This window comes from Thermobia domestica, chromosome 18 (assembly GCF_964235325.1).
Source record: "Thermobia domestica chromosome 18, izTheDome1.hap1.1, whole genome shotgun sequence".
NCBI classification, from domain to species: Eukaryota; Metazoa; Arthropoda; class Insecta; order Zygentoma; family Lepismatidae; genus Thermobia; species Thermobia domestica.
Window position 1 is genome coordinate 10,649,211 of NC_137471.1, and position 18,702 is coordinate 10,667,912.

General features: G+C 35.7%; 1 protein-coding gene across 6 annotated transcripts in view; it reads left to right on the top strand.

Moving 5' to 3' along the window:
- The window catches only part of LOC145674975 (TOX high mobility group box family member 3-like), a 515,956-nt gene that overhangs the window by 482,810 nt on the left and 14,444 nt on the right, over positions 1-18,702 (top strand). For all 6 annotated transcript variants that reach the window (XM_081745294.1, XM_081745297.1, XM_081745295.1 and 3 more), the window contains exon 8: positions 13,421-13,501. In XM_081745294.1, the coding sequence (XP_081601420.1) occupies positions 13,421-13,501 (81 nt within the window). The remainder of the gene's footprint in view (positions 1-13,420; positions 13,502-18,702) is intronic.

Genomic DNA, 18,702 nt, shown 5'->3' on the forward strand with positions numbered 1-18,702 from the left:
TGAATTTGTGTGTGCATGTGGTCTGCGGACATAAGTTAATACACAAAAATTTACAGACCTGTAGCTGCTAGCAAAGGCCTGAAAACGTAAAGTTGGGGAAATTATGCCAATTTAGCATATTTCACTGTTCAATATCTCCAAAGGGCCTAGATTTAAAAAAAAAAATCTGAAATTTTGGGAATAGTTACTCCTTTAGTATACCATAACACGCAACAAAGCGCGTTTTGTGTTTTTGAGCAGAAAGGGTCAAAGTATTAAGGAATGACGTCATCCTCTAGGAGATGTTTTGTTCACAAATTCAACTGGGAATTCGTTGTTGTGAAGTAAAATAAAGTAGGATGAATGGCGCGGTGGGTCAGTGGTAGAGCGTTCACCTCTGGTGCTAGGGGTCCCGGGTTCGATCCCAGCCAAGTGAACTTTGTGGTGGACAAACACCGTGTTCGTGGGTTTCCTCGGGGTTCTCCCGTTTCCTCCCACTATCCTCATTCCACCATTTCATTCATTACTCATCATCACCGTCTCCTTTAGTCTAACCGGCATAAGCGTGGGACGTAAAACTCAAAGATTTCCGAGAAGATACACACACACACTCGCGTGGCCTGAAATCGAACATTTTAATCAAGACTTCTCTGGAAAAGGAGTTAGTTGGATGTCAGAAAATTGAACAAGCTTGTCTTTCTCCTTTTATTAAATTTTTCGTGAGAAACGGTAAATTGAAAGACACATCCTGGACCATACGGAGGATGGACACCTTTCCATACGTGGATAAACATAAGGAATAGTTAGGAACAATTCAACTTTCGTTCGTCGACTCCGGTGGAAGCATGTAGTTCTTACGTCTGACACTATGGCGCTACGAGTGATAGCACGTTTCTACCATCTACAGATCTATGCAATAACTACTTACGAAACATCAGCTGGGTCGTTCAAAGAAGGATCGCCTAGCTATAAAGTTTGGTTATATATGTCACTCTTGTGTAGAGCATGTCCTGTAGCAAATAGTATTCCAGTACAGCACCCGCTGTTGACGTTTCTACAAGTTCCCATAGTTAAATTACTTCTATAGCCCAGTTTTGTTATTCTCTGTAAACAGTTTCTGCAGGGCAATTATCCAAGTAGTTCTTTGCAATAGAAAATTTACAAGTCATAAGGGACTATAGCCGACCAGATTTTACCGTTGAAGTGCTGCTGTGTGGTTAGCGTTGTAGGTGCTGGAAACCGTGAGGACTCAGACCCCATCAGTTTTTTCAGTATTGTTGTTGCGGACCTGAACTGCTCCAGTATTCTTATTTCTACAAAACAGTTTCCCGTAAGTTTTAAGAAGTGACTGCTATATATGAAATATTGGAAATATTTATTTGTGGAGAAAATGGCGGAAACTGTTTTGCCATAAAACTTTATAGTAACTGAACACCCTGTCCTTTCCAAGGTGTATCCTCGTTGACGCTTATGGTTGTCGTATTGGCTTCCAACGTCTTTATTTCTGGTATACTGCAATAGAGTTAGTTTTCTCTAAATTTAGGTACTTCTCTCACGATTTTAGGATTAAGTCTGCAAATTCTGTAATTCTTACTGGAAATCGAACCGGGAACATACCACGCAATTAATTTGTCTCCTCGGGAACGCCGAGAGAGTATGATTTTGAATTCAAAATATACCAACTAGTAGTTCGAGTTTTAACAAGTTTATTTCGTTATGTGCAGTGTGATATTGATTTCCTACCTGCTACCAGTGCAATTCATTTTTGCATTTTATTTGTTTATTTTGAAATTGATCGATATTATAGCTGCGTGCCAGAAATGAAATACTACATAGAAATTGTTGTTTATTATTGAGACTGTTTTCCATGCATATGTAGCAAATACGAAGGCAAAAACAATGAAACAAATACACGAACTTCGGTAATTCTATGGAGACATGTTTGATTGATAAGCAGTTATTTTATTTTCTTCAGATAACAAGTTTTATGTTTATTTTGATTGACTAAAATTGTTACAAATGTAATTTTATTTTCCGTTCTTTTTTAAAGCCTTTGCTTTATATTGCATTTACGAAAACAATATTATGTAGGTATTATTTAAATTTTCCAACATGTTGTCAGCGGTAACTGACTGAATGGGATCGTAACAAAATATATTTTAATCTCTGATATGTAATGATAGTCGAATCCGTAATCAATTAAATAAGTTATGCTAATTTCTTACTGTTTCTTTTTGAATGCATTCATTACAGTGTTTTAATACTTTAATATAAACCGAAACTATGCTTTTACACGCTTTTAATGTACTGGAAACCCTGAGAAACGAAACTGTGCTTTTAATGTGTTTTAAATATTCTGTATGTCGTGGTTTCTCAACCTATGGTACGCGTACCCATTGGTTGTACGCGAAATATTGCTGGGTGGTACGAATAATGATTGTTGTGCGAAAATATTCTCTTGCTTGATATATATATATATATATATATATATATATATATATATATATATATATATATATATATCAAAGTGTGATGTGTGGCCGAGTCGCACTGTAGTACCATGATCTGCCATATATGTTCACTTATGTTTGAACAAGCAATCCATTCGAAGTCGAAGCTGAATTTAAAAATAGAAAGGGCTAAGTTTTAGTTATTTAGTTACCAAATAAGTCAGTAGGTATGCAATTTTCCACTTAGGGGCCACGGTGGCTCAGTGTTAGAGCGATTACTTCTGGTACGTGGGGTCCCTGGTTCCATCCCCATCCAAGTTTGTGGTGGACCATCGCGTCAATGGGTTTGCTCGGGGTCACCCTTTCCTCCCACTTTCTCATTCCACCAATTCTTCTGTTTTCAGTCACTTGCTTTAATAATCGTCTTCCTTAGATTAAACGGAATAAACGTGGGAGGTTAAACTAAAAATTTCATTTCATGTAATTTTCTCCCTGGAACTACGAAATTATTTTTTTAGAATACTAATACGTTAATATTATCTTATATAAAATATGGTGATATGTCAGTGGAGATGGTTGACAACTCTTGCGCTGGTGTGAGGAAAAATAAATGTTAAAATGCCACAATTCAAGGGATGACACTGTTCCGTTCTTTTAAATATTTATACTTATTAAGATTTTAAAATGTAAATCGGAGGATAAAAGTACGACAGTATGTATAAAGCTCTTTTTGCTCGATATGCTTGTGGTCACTCATGTCCAAAATTATTGTTGCATGTCTATAAATACCAGGAATATAATTTGATAACGAATTCGCCCAGTATTTCTTATAATGTTAGTATGTGTATAATCGGCAAAGACATGTATGTGGCAAATTTCATGTCAAAAGAGCAGTAAATAAGAACAATAAAACGAAAATAAAACTTTCTTGTCCATTTAGTAACATTTTGTTTTACTCATTCTAATTTTCGTATTTATAATTCTTTTCCTATGAAATTTACCACAAATATACATTTCCTGATTATACACATAGTATCAGTATTAAAAGTTTTCTGCAAAAATCATTATCAAATTATATTCTTACAAGAAGACATTTATAGATATGCGAAAATCATTTTTCCCGATAAGAGAGCATCGAACGCAATACAATTGCTTGAAACTGTAGATTCATGTCTCATATTACTTGAGTACTGAGAAGGGACATTGAACTTTAAGAAACAAACACACACTACAATGATTCCTAATCTGTAGGTGTAGTCCTACATACTTTCGCTGCTTTAAAAAAAAAAAAAAAAAAAAAAAAGTAAATATTCTACTAATCAATCAAAGAAATACATACACAAATACACTGTCCTTTAGTTTTGTTATTAATACACAAGTTAGAACGCATATTTTTCGCTTTTTTATGAATATTATATATATCCTTACATTTTTAGTATATATGTGTGTAATTAATTACTTGTGAAATTATGACAGTTTTTTTTAATGAGTAAAAAAAATGCGAGCATGTTACTAATTCGAAGCGAGAGAATATATAACTCGTGCACAAGAAAAACTGCAATCTAATCCCAGTTGGTTGTACTTTTTGCAGTGTATTTTGAAGACAAAGCTAGTTACTTCTCTTCTCATAATGTGATTGCAGAGTGTGTTGGAATATATATTTCATTCTGCCTCTGACTGATCCCTTGGAGGAGAGGGAATCCAGTCGGTTTTTATCGTCAATGGTAGATGTAATTACATAGGTTGAGTTGAGTTTATTAAAGGTCTTTTTTTTTTAACCTTTCGTTAATTCCATTCGGATGGGGACGAAGACTTTCTGGAACTGTTTTTAACTTTCCGTTACATTAACAAATAATGCCGAAAGGAATTTTGCGTGTCATGGACTTCACTTTTTTTAAAAAAAATGGCCGCAAATTAATTAGCAAGGGTTTTCGGGCAGTCGAAAGAAAATGTGAATACATGGTTGTAATACTGTTTTGATACAACTGAAGTGCAAAAGAAGAGTTATTTGTGATGTTTGTGTTCTCATATTTTATGGACTTTACTAAAGGCTAGCGAAACAAGAATATCTACAACAGCTTCGATGCGTAATGTAATATTTTCTGCTTTCTAATCTTTTCCAGCAATGTGCGTTTCGATGGGGTGAAAATATTTTGTGTTAGTCATTAGAAACAAAATTGCTTCAGGTGAACTCCAGAATAATTCATAATTTTAATGTACAGAGTCTTTGAAAGTAATTTTCTGAAATGCAGGAATGTGTCTATATCTGCCGACGTTTGACTATTTTTTTTTTTTTTTTTTCTAATTTAAGGCTCATATTTCGTAGCTCTTATATGCGAAGGGCCCGTGAGGTTCAATCTCTGTTTTATCAAAATAAATAAAACTGTTAAGCGCCTGTTTCTTGAAGAAAAATCTTGCAGGTTCCGTGAGTTTGTGTTGCGTTTTCCTTTTGTGGTTCTCCCATTCATTCCCAACTTTCTCATTTTGTCAATTCTAACGTTATTATTATTTGCCAGTGGTGGTTCGTGAGGGAGGTCACATTGATAAAAAATCTACATGCTAAAGAAAGAAAACCTAAAATATGTACTCTTTTATTACTACAACAATTAGTTCATATTTTAAATGTTTTCCTTTACCTTGTAATGATAAAATTCAGTTTCTGACTATCCTTCAGACATCCCTCAGTGGCGCCACTGTTCTCGTTCTACTGGGCGCCCGCTGATTACTAGTTGTTTAATGGGCTGTCAGCAGACCAGGCTGCGTGATCATGGGCATGTAATTAAAAATTTTAGTTTCCAATTTTATAAAGAAAAGTTTGAACATTTTTAAATATATCAAACTGTTCCAGAAGAAAAGTCTAGATTACCACAGACTAAAAATTTAAGAGAATATAGAGAAACCGACATATGTATGCTACTTCCATGTTGACATCTATAGTGCGTTTACTCAATAAAAGTGCAGTTCGTCAAATTTCTTTCCAGTTCCCGTGCTGAGTTTTACAACAGCACCCTTCCTCCCTCCATGTCTCTCTTTACCGCATTTGCGTGGTTCAGAAAAATGTTCCGGGGGGACACTTAGTATTCCGGAGGGCATTTTATTTATTATTAGATTAAAGACATAGTATTTTGGTTTCCTTCGGGAGCACTCAGAGCTCCGGGGGCAGTGCCCCCCAAAAGAAAACATATCTGGAAGAAACACTGACTATGGCTAATATGAACCAGATGTCAGGCAGTGTAAGAACAAGGAAGCTGATCTTGAGAACAGAGAATAACGTAAAGGACAGCATTTGAAACTGTGGCAACGAAGACACCCTTGAACGATGACTTATTTATGGCACGAGCCACCACACGTAGAAGACGGCATTCTTTTATATACAAGTGCGAGCGGTCCCGGGTTCGATTCCCGGTGGGGTCACTCGGTCGAAAAAGTGTAACGCTTTTTCAGGCCAGCCACCCTGAATGAGGTTTTCCTGGGTTTTCCTCATTCACACCAGGCAAATGCCGGGGTGGTACCTAACTTATAGGTCCCAGGCCGCTTCCTTCCTTCCCCAATCCTTTCTTCCTTCCCTTTCCCCGGATTGTGTGCTCGCCAAGGGACGTCATCCCTCAAATCGTGAAGGGCTAAATGGCCTTAGATGCCGACAGCCCAGAAATCTAAATCCCCCCCCCTCTTTTATATACAAACTGCACTTCGGTTGAAGAAACTAGCCGTACCCTCGATATTGCCAAGTTCACCGTAGATGGTGTGTCATAAAATCAGGCTGCGAAGTGGGAAATTTTTGCAGAGGGGACATAACGCACATAGAAACAGGGCACTAGCATAATAAGTCAATCACTGATGATAATATTCGGGTATCCAACATTCGGACATAACAGATCAATGTATCAATCAATGAGTGATAATAATATCCTTGTATCCCGTTATTAGGAATTAACATATCAATCGATCAACGAATTGCTATAAGAATTGGGTATCGTTATTTGGACTTAACACACTCACTCAACGAATGGTGGTGAAAATATCCGGGTATCCGTTATTCGAAATTAATACATCAATCGAGTGAGTGATTATAATAACTGAGTATCGTTATTCTGACATTAGTTAGTTAGTTCAAACAAGTAGTGATGATAATATTTGATTATCCGTTACTTTGAGTAACATATCAATCAGTCAGCGACTGATGATAATATCCGAGAATCCGTTATTTGAACATAACAATAAATCAATCAACCACTGATAATAATATCTAGGAATCCGTTATTCGGACACATCAATCACTGATTATTATATTTGACTATCCGTTATTCAGATATAACAATAAATCAGTCAGTCACTGACGATAATATTGGGTATCCTTTATGAGTGCTACATTGTTTTAAGGAACTTTATTCATTCTGACAGGAAATCCCATCCTCTTTTGTTGTGATTTGCCACAGCAACAAAGAGTAATTAAGCATTTACATGAAAATGCAGTATACGTAGTTACACTTTGTACTTGTTTCTGCGACAGAATAGAACACATACATTCTTATTCGGCCAAATACTGGATATATCTATCATCCATGTACTGGAATACCAGAAGGAAAAATAACATGCAATGTGTAATATTCATATGGTTTTTATTCGTCACTGTAACAAAACAACAGAATGCTCGTTATGCAGTGGAGAGATGTTTTCCCATCGTCGTGTTCTCGAGAGAAGCCTATTAATAATCATTATCCCCTCCTCCCCCCTTCCCTTTGCATGGTGCAATGTTTCGTCAACTTTAATACCATTGCCTTTGTCTGCATTTGAGGATGACGTCGACTGGTGACATAGATTTATGGTGGATAATTTTGTGGTTCTTCCCGTTTTGACGGACAGCTGTTGTGAGGTTGTTACGGTTCCCAAAACAAGACTGTAATTAGAAATAATTACGTAGACGAATTATTGTTATTGATAAAGACAAATAAGCCTCTTTTCCTCTCTTTTTTTTTCTTGTTTCTTTCCCACGTTTTCGGTCTTTTTTTAAAAAAAATTATAATTAGTGACAAGAGACTATCGTATGTATATTTTTATTTCCGCGTGTGCTCTTTTTACTGTGTTTCCTTCGGTGTGTTTGCAATGTAAAGTGTATTACAAGTATTATATATGTTCGTCACTGTTAGGAGAGATCAGACAATATTCTAGACAATCTGATCCTTAATAGTGCATATTATTATTATTATTATTATTATTATTATTATTATTATTATTATTATTATTATTAAGTTTTCTGCCTTTTGGTAGATTTGGTATTCCAGGTTTGGTTCTGGAAATATTCTTTCCATGTTTCTCGATCTTCAGCTTCCTCTTTCAACTCTTAATATTTTCTTCTATTCTTCAGATCATCCATCAGTTGTTTTCTTCTTCCTGTTCCTGCCTTTCCTTCCATCTTTCCTTTTATGGCTGTATAAAGAAGACAATTTCTTCGCAAGATGTATCCAATCCAATTGGTCTTCCTACGAAGGATGCTTTATAAAAGTGTTCTCTTCTCTCCTATCCGTTTTAAAACATCGTTTCTTATTCTGTCTGTCCATTTTATCTTCTCCATCTTCCTCCAACACCACATTTCAAAGCTCTGTAAATATTTCTTTTCTAACTTCCGTAGTGTCCCAAGTCTATGGAGTTCAGTGCTCCAGATATAGCACTTGATCAACTTCTTTCCAAATCCAATATTGAGCCTGCTATTTAAGTGATCTTTCCTTGTAAAATGCTTCGTTGGCTATGGCAATTTAGTACTTGATCTCTGTGGTGCAGAAGTTTTTTCTCAAAATACTTCCCAAAATACGTCTTGGCTTGGTGTCACACGACGTTCTGCCTTCTTTGAACTATCGCGCCCACGAACGCACATTAGACACATCCATAACACCATAATCACATGTCTCACTCAACTGGTGGTGAATTTCAAGCGGTCTCACACCATACAAATGTAGACAAGTTATTGGACTTACAAAATTCCACAGCATCTGCGGAACTGTCCCTTTTCTTCTTATCGAATGATCGATTATATTTTTGATTCCTGAAATTTTAAAAATTTTTTTTCCTCTTCAAAATATAGTCATCAACCACCTTATTCAGAGTTGTTTTGACGTATGATTAGCGTCATACTAAAAGCCTGACTACTGCAGGAAACATATGCTAGTCGAACTCTTTAGTACGGTACTAATCACGCTTCAGAACGACTCTGCATAAGGCCCCAAATGTTTTATTCGTATTGTGATGCGAAAACAAAGGCGAGACGTACTATTATATTTTCACTAATATTGAAATGCTTTAAAAAAGTAAAAAGTTTCGTTAACAGAATTTTTTCTTCATAAAAGCCGGTTTCTGCACCTTTGCATTTCTACTTGGGACCCAACTTAATGATTTTTTTTCCAGTGATATTATTTCCACTCTAAAAGGGAAAAAAATGTTATTCCTTTCTTGTAGGAAGGAATGTTCGATTTCTTCTATCATTTTTGTTTTCAGCGTTTTAAGATAAGAAATATATTTATATCAGTGTACTCATACATTTGTTGGTCGTGTAAGTTCGAGATTGTAGACAATCGATAATTCTTACGATGGCATAAAATATTGTTTGAAGGACAATGGATAATCAATACAAAAATAGCTAGTTACTGCATTAGACAGCTTTTATGAAGCAAGAGCTTACTTTTGCTAAACAGATCAATGGGAAGTAATGTTACACATTAGCGTTTCTCTATCTTGTCGTGTCAGTTTTTTTTTTTTTTTTTTTTTTTTTTTTTTTTTTTTTTTCCAGCTTAGAAATGGTTTTCATGTTCAACATATGAATTGATTCTATCAATGTTTTCGTTGCTCGAAGTGCGTGTAGAAAAGCCTTGTTTTTGACGCAATGATTTCTTTATGTGATACAATTACGAATGACCATGAAAACATGCAGTAACCAACTATTGAATTGTGGGTACGTTGCAATGAGCTGAAACACACAAGAGCATAAGTATAAAACAATATATACAAATACTGAATCTGAGTTTCACATTCTAGGATACGTGTGACAGCATGGTAAATCTGAGCTTTATAGCAATTGGATAACTTTTAACTATTGGCTTCGCTGTAAAGTCCGTAAGGAGTTTTTTTTCTTGCCTCGAAAATTATAAGCCGGAACTTTTTGGTGTGTCTTAAGGGCATTCACTAGAGCGAAATTAAACTACCGCTTATTTCAAAATTTTTCTGTAATATCTTCAAAACAAATAAAAATATTTAAAAAGCAGACACGTAGTGAACTATATAATGCGATTTTGCATGTGATACCTTTATCACAATTCACCTATCTGCTTCTGGTATGCCGCTATTTACAGAATCCGCAAAAAATGATAAATCTATCTACAGTTGCAAATCGAAAGCAGAAGGATGAGTTGTGATAACGGTATCACATGCAAAATCGTATTGTCTAGTTCACTACGTTCTGCTTTTCGAATATATTTATTTGTTTTGAAGATATTACAGAAAAACTCTAAAATTAGCGGTAGTTTAATTTCGCTGTAGTGAAGACCCTTAAGAGGGCAGACTACTAAATATTTTTTAAAAACTAATAATTTTTCTTTTGCCCGTTTTTCGTAAGTGGAAAGAGGTAATAAAATGTAACTTACCACAATAATAGATAATGTTATTCTACACCCGAAAATACGGATCGGAATACTTTTCAGTGTTGCCATCCATATAAATTACAGTGTGACCAGAATTTGAATTACTCAAAAATCTAGGTTAAGGGAGCGACTAGAAAAATGAACTCAACGGTAATTGATGACTTATCATGCTGTCTACCTTTCTTGTTTACTACTTTTTTAAATAATATTTCTATTTATTTTATAAAACTTACATAAATTATTACAAAATAAATAAGTTATCAGAAAATAAATAGAAACATTATTTAAAAAGTAGTAAACAAGGAACATAGGTAGCATAAGTCATCAATTACCGTTGAGTTCATTTTTCTAGTCGCTGTCTTTGCCTAGATTTTAGAGTAATTCAAATTCTGGTCACAGTGTAATTTTTATGGATGGCAACACTGAAAAGTATTCCTATCCGTATTTTCGGGTGTAGAATAAAATTATCTATTATTGTGGTAAGTTACATTTTAGTACCTCTTTCCACTTACGAAAAACAGGCAAAAGAAAAATTATTAGTTTTTCAAAAATATTTAGTAGTCTGCCGCCTTAAGGCCGTGTCTAACATTTTCAGCTGGAATCATCTATGCCTACCCTATATAATAAAATTATGAACTTCTTTCCAAAGTATTATGGAAACTATTTGTTTTATGCAGTTCAAAATTTCTCCAGATGTTAACCTATCCCAATACTACATGTGAACTTTATTTTTCAACCAGCTTTTATAGTTCATCAATATTACTTTTTAGAAGAAAATATAACAGCGATGGAAAAAACATAAATATATACACTAATTCAGGTATTGGAGAATCAGCAGGGTTTCATTTCCTCCTCGTGGAGGTGAAGAAATAAACAAGCTCTCCTGATCCATTCACACCATTGTTCCTCTCTGATCGTCAGAAAGTTGGTATTGAAGAAAAACAAGTTACGAAATGAGAGATGATCGTTCGTCTAATAATGTGGAGGAATGTGCCATGTTATTATATATATGAAAATCCTATCTCATTCCGAGTGTTGGACGTAGTCTTAACGCATTCAATCATGGAAAAGCGGGGTTGTGAAGTTTCTTAGCGCTTTTTCTGCCGAATTAAAATGCGTTTCGTTTTCTGTTCCCGTTCAGTTCAGGGCAACACTGTATTTTAATCACGTGGATCTCTTAGCGCGAACGTGGAAATGTCGCGTGCTTTAGTTAGCGTTTCTCATATTGTTTTCAAGCGAAGACCACTTTTATTAGTCAGAATATTCTGCGGGTAATCCTACTTTTGTCCCCTTCAAAAGCATATATTGGTAAAGGGAGGCAAAAGTGTGAAGAATAAAATAAGAAAATATGAAAATCAAAAGTTCAAAATTAGAAAAATATGAAATTTTAATATTTTCTAAAAGATAAACTTTATATCGTCTTAAATTTATATAACATATTCATTATCATTAACCTTTTAAAACATAAGAGGCGTTACGTTTACACCATTTTCTGTATCTCTACTATTATACGTGTATAAGAATAGAAGTGACTCATTGAACACCATCCACGTAATAGGGGCTATGTGCTACAGAAAGAAACATGAAATTTGATCAGAACATTTCTATTGTCGAGACAAGAGATAAAAACAGTTTTTAAAAAGAAAGTATCCAGAGAGGAGTAAAAAGGTTTCAAATTCTCAGCCAAAAGTTGAGTCTTACGTATACCTAAAGTTAGACAAAACTCGGGTATAAACTCTGCAGTAAAAATAAGCAAACAATTGGGGATCTACATGAAATAAAGAAGTTGCGAACTTCAATCCAAAAAAACAATATTAATATCGAAGGAAGTCGATGTACTGACTATATATCACCCCGAAACGTGCATGTCACAAATCGGTTGGTAGACCCTTGCCCCAAACGGCTGTTGAGCCATTTTTATTTTATTTATCTTTTTTAAATTTTAGATCATTCGAATAAATATTAATCAACGGTAGATCCAAGTCGTAGGAAAATCACACTCATTGGGATAGTTGTAGAAAGTACTTTTAAATAAAATGTACATCATCGTTTCACTTCAACTGTGTGTTAGTGGGCAACATGGAAATTTTAAAACTTTTCTCATCCTTGAGAGATCTCTTTTATACTTTGATAAGGTCTCTTCTTCGTAACTGCATCTAGATATTCTATCCTTGGTTTTCCTCTTCCTAGTTTTCCTTCTCCTTTCCCTTTATCAACACGGTGATCCAATCGGAGTGCCGCATAAGATGGCCAAGCATGCTGTTTCTTCTTTTTTTCTATTATCTTCCTTTCCTATTAGCTTCCTTTAGTACATCTTCATTCTCTTTCCTTGCTGTCCATGATATGCACAGTATTCCACCATGCACAGCACACCACACTTCAAATGCTTCCAGATTGGATATTTCATCTTTTCTCAATGTCCACGTCTGTGATTCGTAAAGCATCACGTTCCCTATCAAGGTCTTAATAAATCGTTTACGAAGTCCAACGACACATTTCTTGATGTTAGCAGTCCTCTTTTCGTATTGAATGCTTGTTTAGTTTAGCCTGCGCTATTCTGGAACTTAAGTCTTTTTCACTTCTTTTATTTATTTATTTATTTTTTAAATAAGTGAACTTATCAAATATCAGATGTCACACTGTTGCATTTACTTCTTATGCATGGGGTCCCTGGTTCGATGCCAGAGGGCTTTGTGATGGACAAACATCGTTTGTACGTGAGTTTTCTCGAAGTTCTCCCGTCTTTTTTAGCCTCGAATCATACTCGTGTGGCGTTAAATTAGAGAAAGAAAAATATAAAGAGTAAAAACTTGCATTACTTATCTCTTAATATCATTTGTAAAGAAAACGATAGTTTGAACAAACTTTTCATGAAAACTAAAGAACCAATATATATATAGTAATTTAGAACATTCGGTTCATTATTCAAGGGAGGTAAGTCTCTGGGTGGCAGAGGGAATTCCCTAACATTCATTGCAGTAGTTGTGCTTAAGAAAGTTCTCTCCTACCATTTTGAAACAAGCAAAAGATCTTCGAGACCCCCCTCCCCACTTCCTTAGGCATTCTGAACGTTAATAACGATCTCTGCTCGTGTGAGATTAGTTGGGTATGTTTTTCTCCCTCCTCTCCTTTCAACAGAGTTCCCTTCGCAACTCTATAAACTCCCAGTTCTTGGTAGTAGAAACTTTATACAGCATTTCATTACAATTGCGGACTCCCAGCACTGTTACTGGTTGTTCTTATTAGACTGTATGTTGCTGATAACTTTTTGGAATGAAGTGATATGAAATTAAGAGACCTTGGAAGACGCCTTATATAGGGTCGTGTATTAATGCTTTTTCGTTTTGTTTTCTATTCCCGTAGGTGTACAAGAAGAAGACGGAGGCTGCTAAAAAGGAATATCTGAAAGCTTTGGCTGCGTATCGGGCCAGTCTTGTATCCAAGGTGAGTAGAATTTATATCGCACACAAATTAACTTAAGCGGAATAAATAGATTTATATAGCTTCTGGAGGAGAATATTGGTGGGGAAGGGGTAATTGCTTTCGTTAATGCATTATGAAACTGTAAATATACGATTTTTTCAGTGTGTGTGTGTGGTCATTTTTTTTTTTTTTGTATCTTTTCACGTTTTAAAGTAGTTTTCAAATAGATGCGGTCGGTCCCGGGTTCGATTCCCGGTAGGTGGCACTCGTCGAAAGAACTTGTTCAGGCTAGCCACTCTGAGTGAGGTTTTCCTGGGTTTTTCTCATTCACACGAGGCAGATGCCGGGATAGTATCTAACATACAGGTCTCAAGCGGGTTCTTTCCTTCCCTTTCCTCGAATAGTGTGATCGCCGAGAGACATAACTGACGGGCTGACATGGCTACAGATGCGGAAAAACCCAGAAATCTTAATTCCCAATAGTTTTCAAATAGAAACAATATTGGGTGGTAGTTCTAAAGACTTGTGAATCAAAATCCCCTTTGTTGTGTTATTTGTCATTAAGAAAGTAAGTGAAGATGACAAAAAGTTTAATGTGAGGACAATGCCATATCGAAGAGGGTTGGTGGGGGCTGTAACTCCTTCAAACGAATCTTTGATGATATACGGTAGAAAGAAAGGGTTTCAGTTGGCTTAAACAGTGTTCGAAGTGTGTGTGTGGGAGGGAAGCAAAAGCGGTATGTTTTATTACGATTTTGACTCAACATACTGGCTACCTAAATGTTCAAATGCAGTGACAGTATGTTGCCTAAAGGACTGAGCTGCATTTCTATTTATATAATGACTGAAAACCATTGGAGAGCTTCTCTGTAGTAACGGGGGGGGGGGGGGGAATGGAGAGACTTTGATTCTCCGCCAACAATTTTCTGAAAAAAATATCCCATTATGTTTTATTATAGAGAATTATACATGAACATGCTCAAAAACCGAATGAGGATATTAACAATTGCCTTCGGGAAAACTCCTGGTCCGCCCACTCGACTGTGGGGTGTTTCAAACCCCTGGAATGTCCGCCCCATCATCAGATAACCCTTAAATCCGCCCATGCTCAAAACATGGCATTTATATGCATTTAAGACAAGAACACACACATCCATACATACATAAGAAAGAAACAATTCAATATGGCACATCAAAATATAAACTAGCTGAACTTCATTGAAGACATCTCATTTCAAAAACATAAAGTAGGAAAAAGATAACAAAAATGTCTGTGTTGTGTTGTCAATTTAGAAATTAAAAATCTTTTTACGTGCAAAGCTATTCGTCAATTACTGTGTATAAAAACGGATTTATTAAAGATATTTAGCATCTACTTTCCAGTAATGGTATGTTTTAATTATTAAAGAAAAAAAAAGACAGTATGCCTTCATCACTGAAAAATTAGAGACGGTATGGCATACCAGCGCATACCGTCTCACTTCGAACACTGGTCTTGAGAGTCTTCATCCCGGCGAAATTAAAATACCGCTAATTTTACAGTAATTATGTGATATCTTCAAATAGATAAAAGATAATTGAAATATGGAACAAGAGCGCCCTAGACAATATTATTTTGCGTGAGGTACCGTTATCACAAGTCACCTAGTGGCTTTTCGTTTTCAGCTGTTTAGAAACGCGAAAATAAATTCCGATTTTCAAAATGGCTCGAAATCGAAAGCAGATAAGTGAGTCGTGATAACGGTTTCTCATGTAAAATATTATTGTCTAGGGCGCTCTTGTTCCAAATTTCGATTATCTTTTATCTATTTGAAAATATCACATAATTACTGTAAAATTAGCGGTATTTTAATTTCGCCGGGATGAAGACTCTTAAATCTTGGGAACTACAGCAATCTCTCTCTGTATGAAAAAAGGTTAATTTATACATATGACAATCATAACTTTTCAGAAACGAAAACCTGAAACGCGTTCTTTTAGTTGGGACGAAATGTTAACGGCATTTCTTTTCGTTTTTTTTTTTTTCATTGTCATTAAATAAATATGGTAGCGTATTAAAATTTTTTTGGGTTGGAAATTACTGCTAGATAATACGATACCCGCAGTTTTTGATGCACGAAATAGTATTCTTTGTGTTAAAAAAAAAAATACCGAACGTGAAAAAATCATTAATCATTTTTATTATTTGCATATCCGGTCATGTTTAAAATATTTCTAATATTTTTAAATTAAAGAAAAAATCTAGCTTTTCACTTCTTTCAAAAGCCTTGTATATCTTAACCATGAGTGAAATTACGTCCGACAGAATTATATATCTTTAACCCTATCTAGTGTCTATTAGAAGCCTAAGGTTTTTTTATTCCCAAAATACCATAATACAAAAGTTTGTTTTGAGAGGCGGAACATGAAGATTGCGCGAAAGCGATGAAAAAGACTGGGAGCTTTCGAAATGTCGGTGTGGAGAAGAATAGAGAAAAATAGTGATGTAGAAAAGAACAGTTTTAGATGAAATTGTGAAGAGGAAGAAGAATTGGGTGAATCATTGGCTCAGAAGTATCCAAGTCATGAAGGATGTGCTAGAGGTTATAGTGGCAGGAAAAAGAGGGAGGGAGCGAAAGAGACTACAATTGATGAACGGTATCAAAACGAAAATCGTTCGTGCAGAGGAAGAGGTTAGCTGCAAAACTGTGGTGCATGGAAGCTTCTCAGTTGCGGGAAATGACATGCCAGTAATAGCAGTTTTTTAAGGAGAACTAACAAGAATATTTCCTTTTCACATGTGCCTTTAGTAGAGCACGTAATCTTACTGCGAATGGTTCTTGATTTGATCACAGCCCATATAAATTTGGTAAACAGCATCGTGTGCGTGAGTTTTCTCGTGGTTCTCCCGGTTTCTTCCACATTCTCATTCCACCAAATTCTTTCATAATCATTCATTTTCAGTAAATATCAGTCTCGTGCAGTCTAAAGTATAATTTCATTCCAACTTTCTTATACTTTAGAAGAAAGGACTCGGACCCTGAGATCAATGTAACTACACTATTGTAGTGAATAAAGGAGAAAGATGTGAGTCAATGTTTAAATGATGATAAGGGATAACATTTCGTTCCTTTTTAGGAAATTAGGAACTTTTTTTTTTTTCAGAAAAATATTGTAAACAGAATTAAGTTCTGCAAAAGAAATTTACAGACCGGTCAATTATTTAGATTATTATCTCAAGTCTAGGCAAAACAAGTATTTCTATTCCTCAAATGTTCTCCGGAAGACTAGAAGGAATAGGCGAAATGGATTTCTGTTTCGCCTACATCTGAGATAGATATAATGATATAAATTACAGGCATGGCTGTAGGTGAAATAGTGATAGATCAAACAGGAAGACATCTCTTATGAATATATTGGTCTTCCCCCCTCCCTCCGTCTTTCTTCATTATTTAACTTAAACGTACCCATCTTCTTCCACTGCGCATGTGCAAGTTTTTCTATTATGTTCCCATCTCCAGAACTCTGTATTCGGCGTTCTTGTGTAAATTATATAGTTTTTATAAACATTTTAAAAAAATACTAACTTGTTCTAGTTAGGTAATTGGCACCCCATATTCAAGATAGATCACAGGAAGTACAAGGCCTGGATAAATGCAAGGCTTTGCACCACCTGTCGACAACCTTTATCCTTTAGATATCCCATTTTACAGAGGCCGACGACTCGTATTAGAATGAAAAATATTTCCTTATCCACCGGAGATCGAACTTAAGCTGTCTGTTTATACGTAAACGCCTTACTGACCTACTTACGCTTAACTTTTTTTTTTTTTTAAATTTCTGTGACGCACTTTGAATTAGGGTCGTGTGAGCACTCCAGTTTAAACTGATTAATTTGCATATGTTATTGTGTTCTTTCGTTAATATGGAGAAACAAAGGGGCGCGTGAGCGCTCCCTGGTTCGATTCCTGGCTATGCGAGTTTTTGGTAGACAGCATCGTGTCAATAGGTTTGCTCAGGATTCTCCTGTTTCATTCCAGATTTACATTTCACTTATTCTGTATAGCCTATTCATGTTCATTAATTATCCGCCATCTTTAGTCTTTTAGGGGGATAATCGTAGACCCTAAAACTAGAAATTTCGTTTCACTCCATTTAGTTAATATGGAGGGATGGAATGTGCCTTTATCTGGAGGAATTATCAGCGCGCTTTCAGTCTACGTGAATTTGTGATGGATAACCTCGTGTTGGGATATTCCCGTTTCCTTCTATCGCTATTCCGTTCAAAATTTTCTACGTCTATAGTTATGGGATGTTCAAGACTTATTTTCTTTTCTTCAGCCAATAGAAATCACTGCTGAACGCTGTGCTTTTTTTTTTTTTTTTTTTTTAATTTCTAAAACATGTTGCTTGAACATTTTTTGCATGCCTTTCTGATTATATGAACGTTATTAATATTTTTATTAGTAAAGTTGGTAGCTATGCTAAGAGAAGTGTCACCTCATTCAGTTAAATCCAGGACCACGATCTTTGCGAGTCTTTTCCACGGTGGAGAATAGGATGGCAACAGCATTCCTGAGATGAATGCTCCTTCCCGTTTGTCCCTGGTAGGTCACTCCCCTCTCTCCGTCGCTGAAGAACTGCTTCACAGCACACCAACCTTTACCGTAACCATTCCATTCCATTCCGTTGCTTCCGGTTTACTGAGTCTATTGCACCTTTCTCCCTAGCAGAAAGCATTTGTACTCCGTTGTGATAAGCTTGTCTCAGTCACTTCCAGACAACGAGATTACAATACGACTGCATGTTTACTTCAAGCTGCAATATGCGTAATAGATTCGTACTGGCCAAGGACAAAGACGTGGCGCCATGATTTATTATTTATATGGAAAAAAAAACTTTCCCATGGAAAGAGCAAGTCATGGTATGGTTTCTGAAGCATGAAATCTTGAACGGTAGGTGGTTGTATCATTTTCAAACCTAATATTGGTAATACAATGTGCATGATTGTGCATGTTGGGATGATATAATCGAATTTGGAAGAGGAAGAAAGTTTATACGGTATGTTGGTACTTTTACTTTAGTTTGCTGCCGGCTGCCTTGTGAGACGTTTTTCTTGACATGCCGGTGTGTTTTCCAAAAGGGTGACCATATCCCGATTAATTGAGATTGTCCGGTTTTCAGTGCACAAAGTATTCTCCCATTTTTTTAAAGAAAAAAATAGTAACCCATTTTACCCGTTT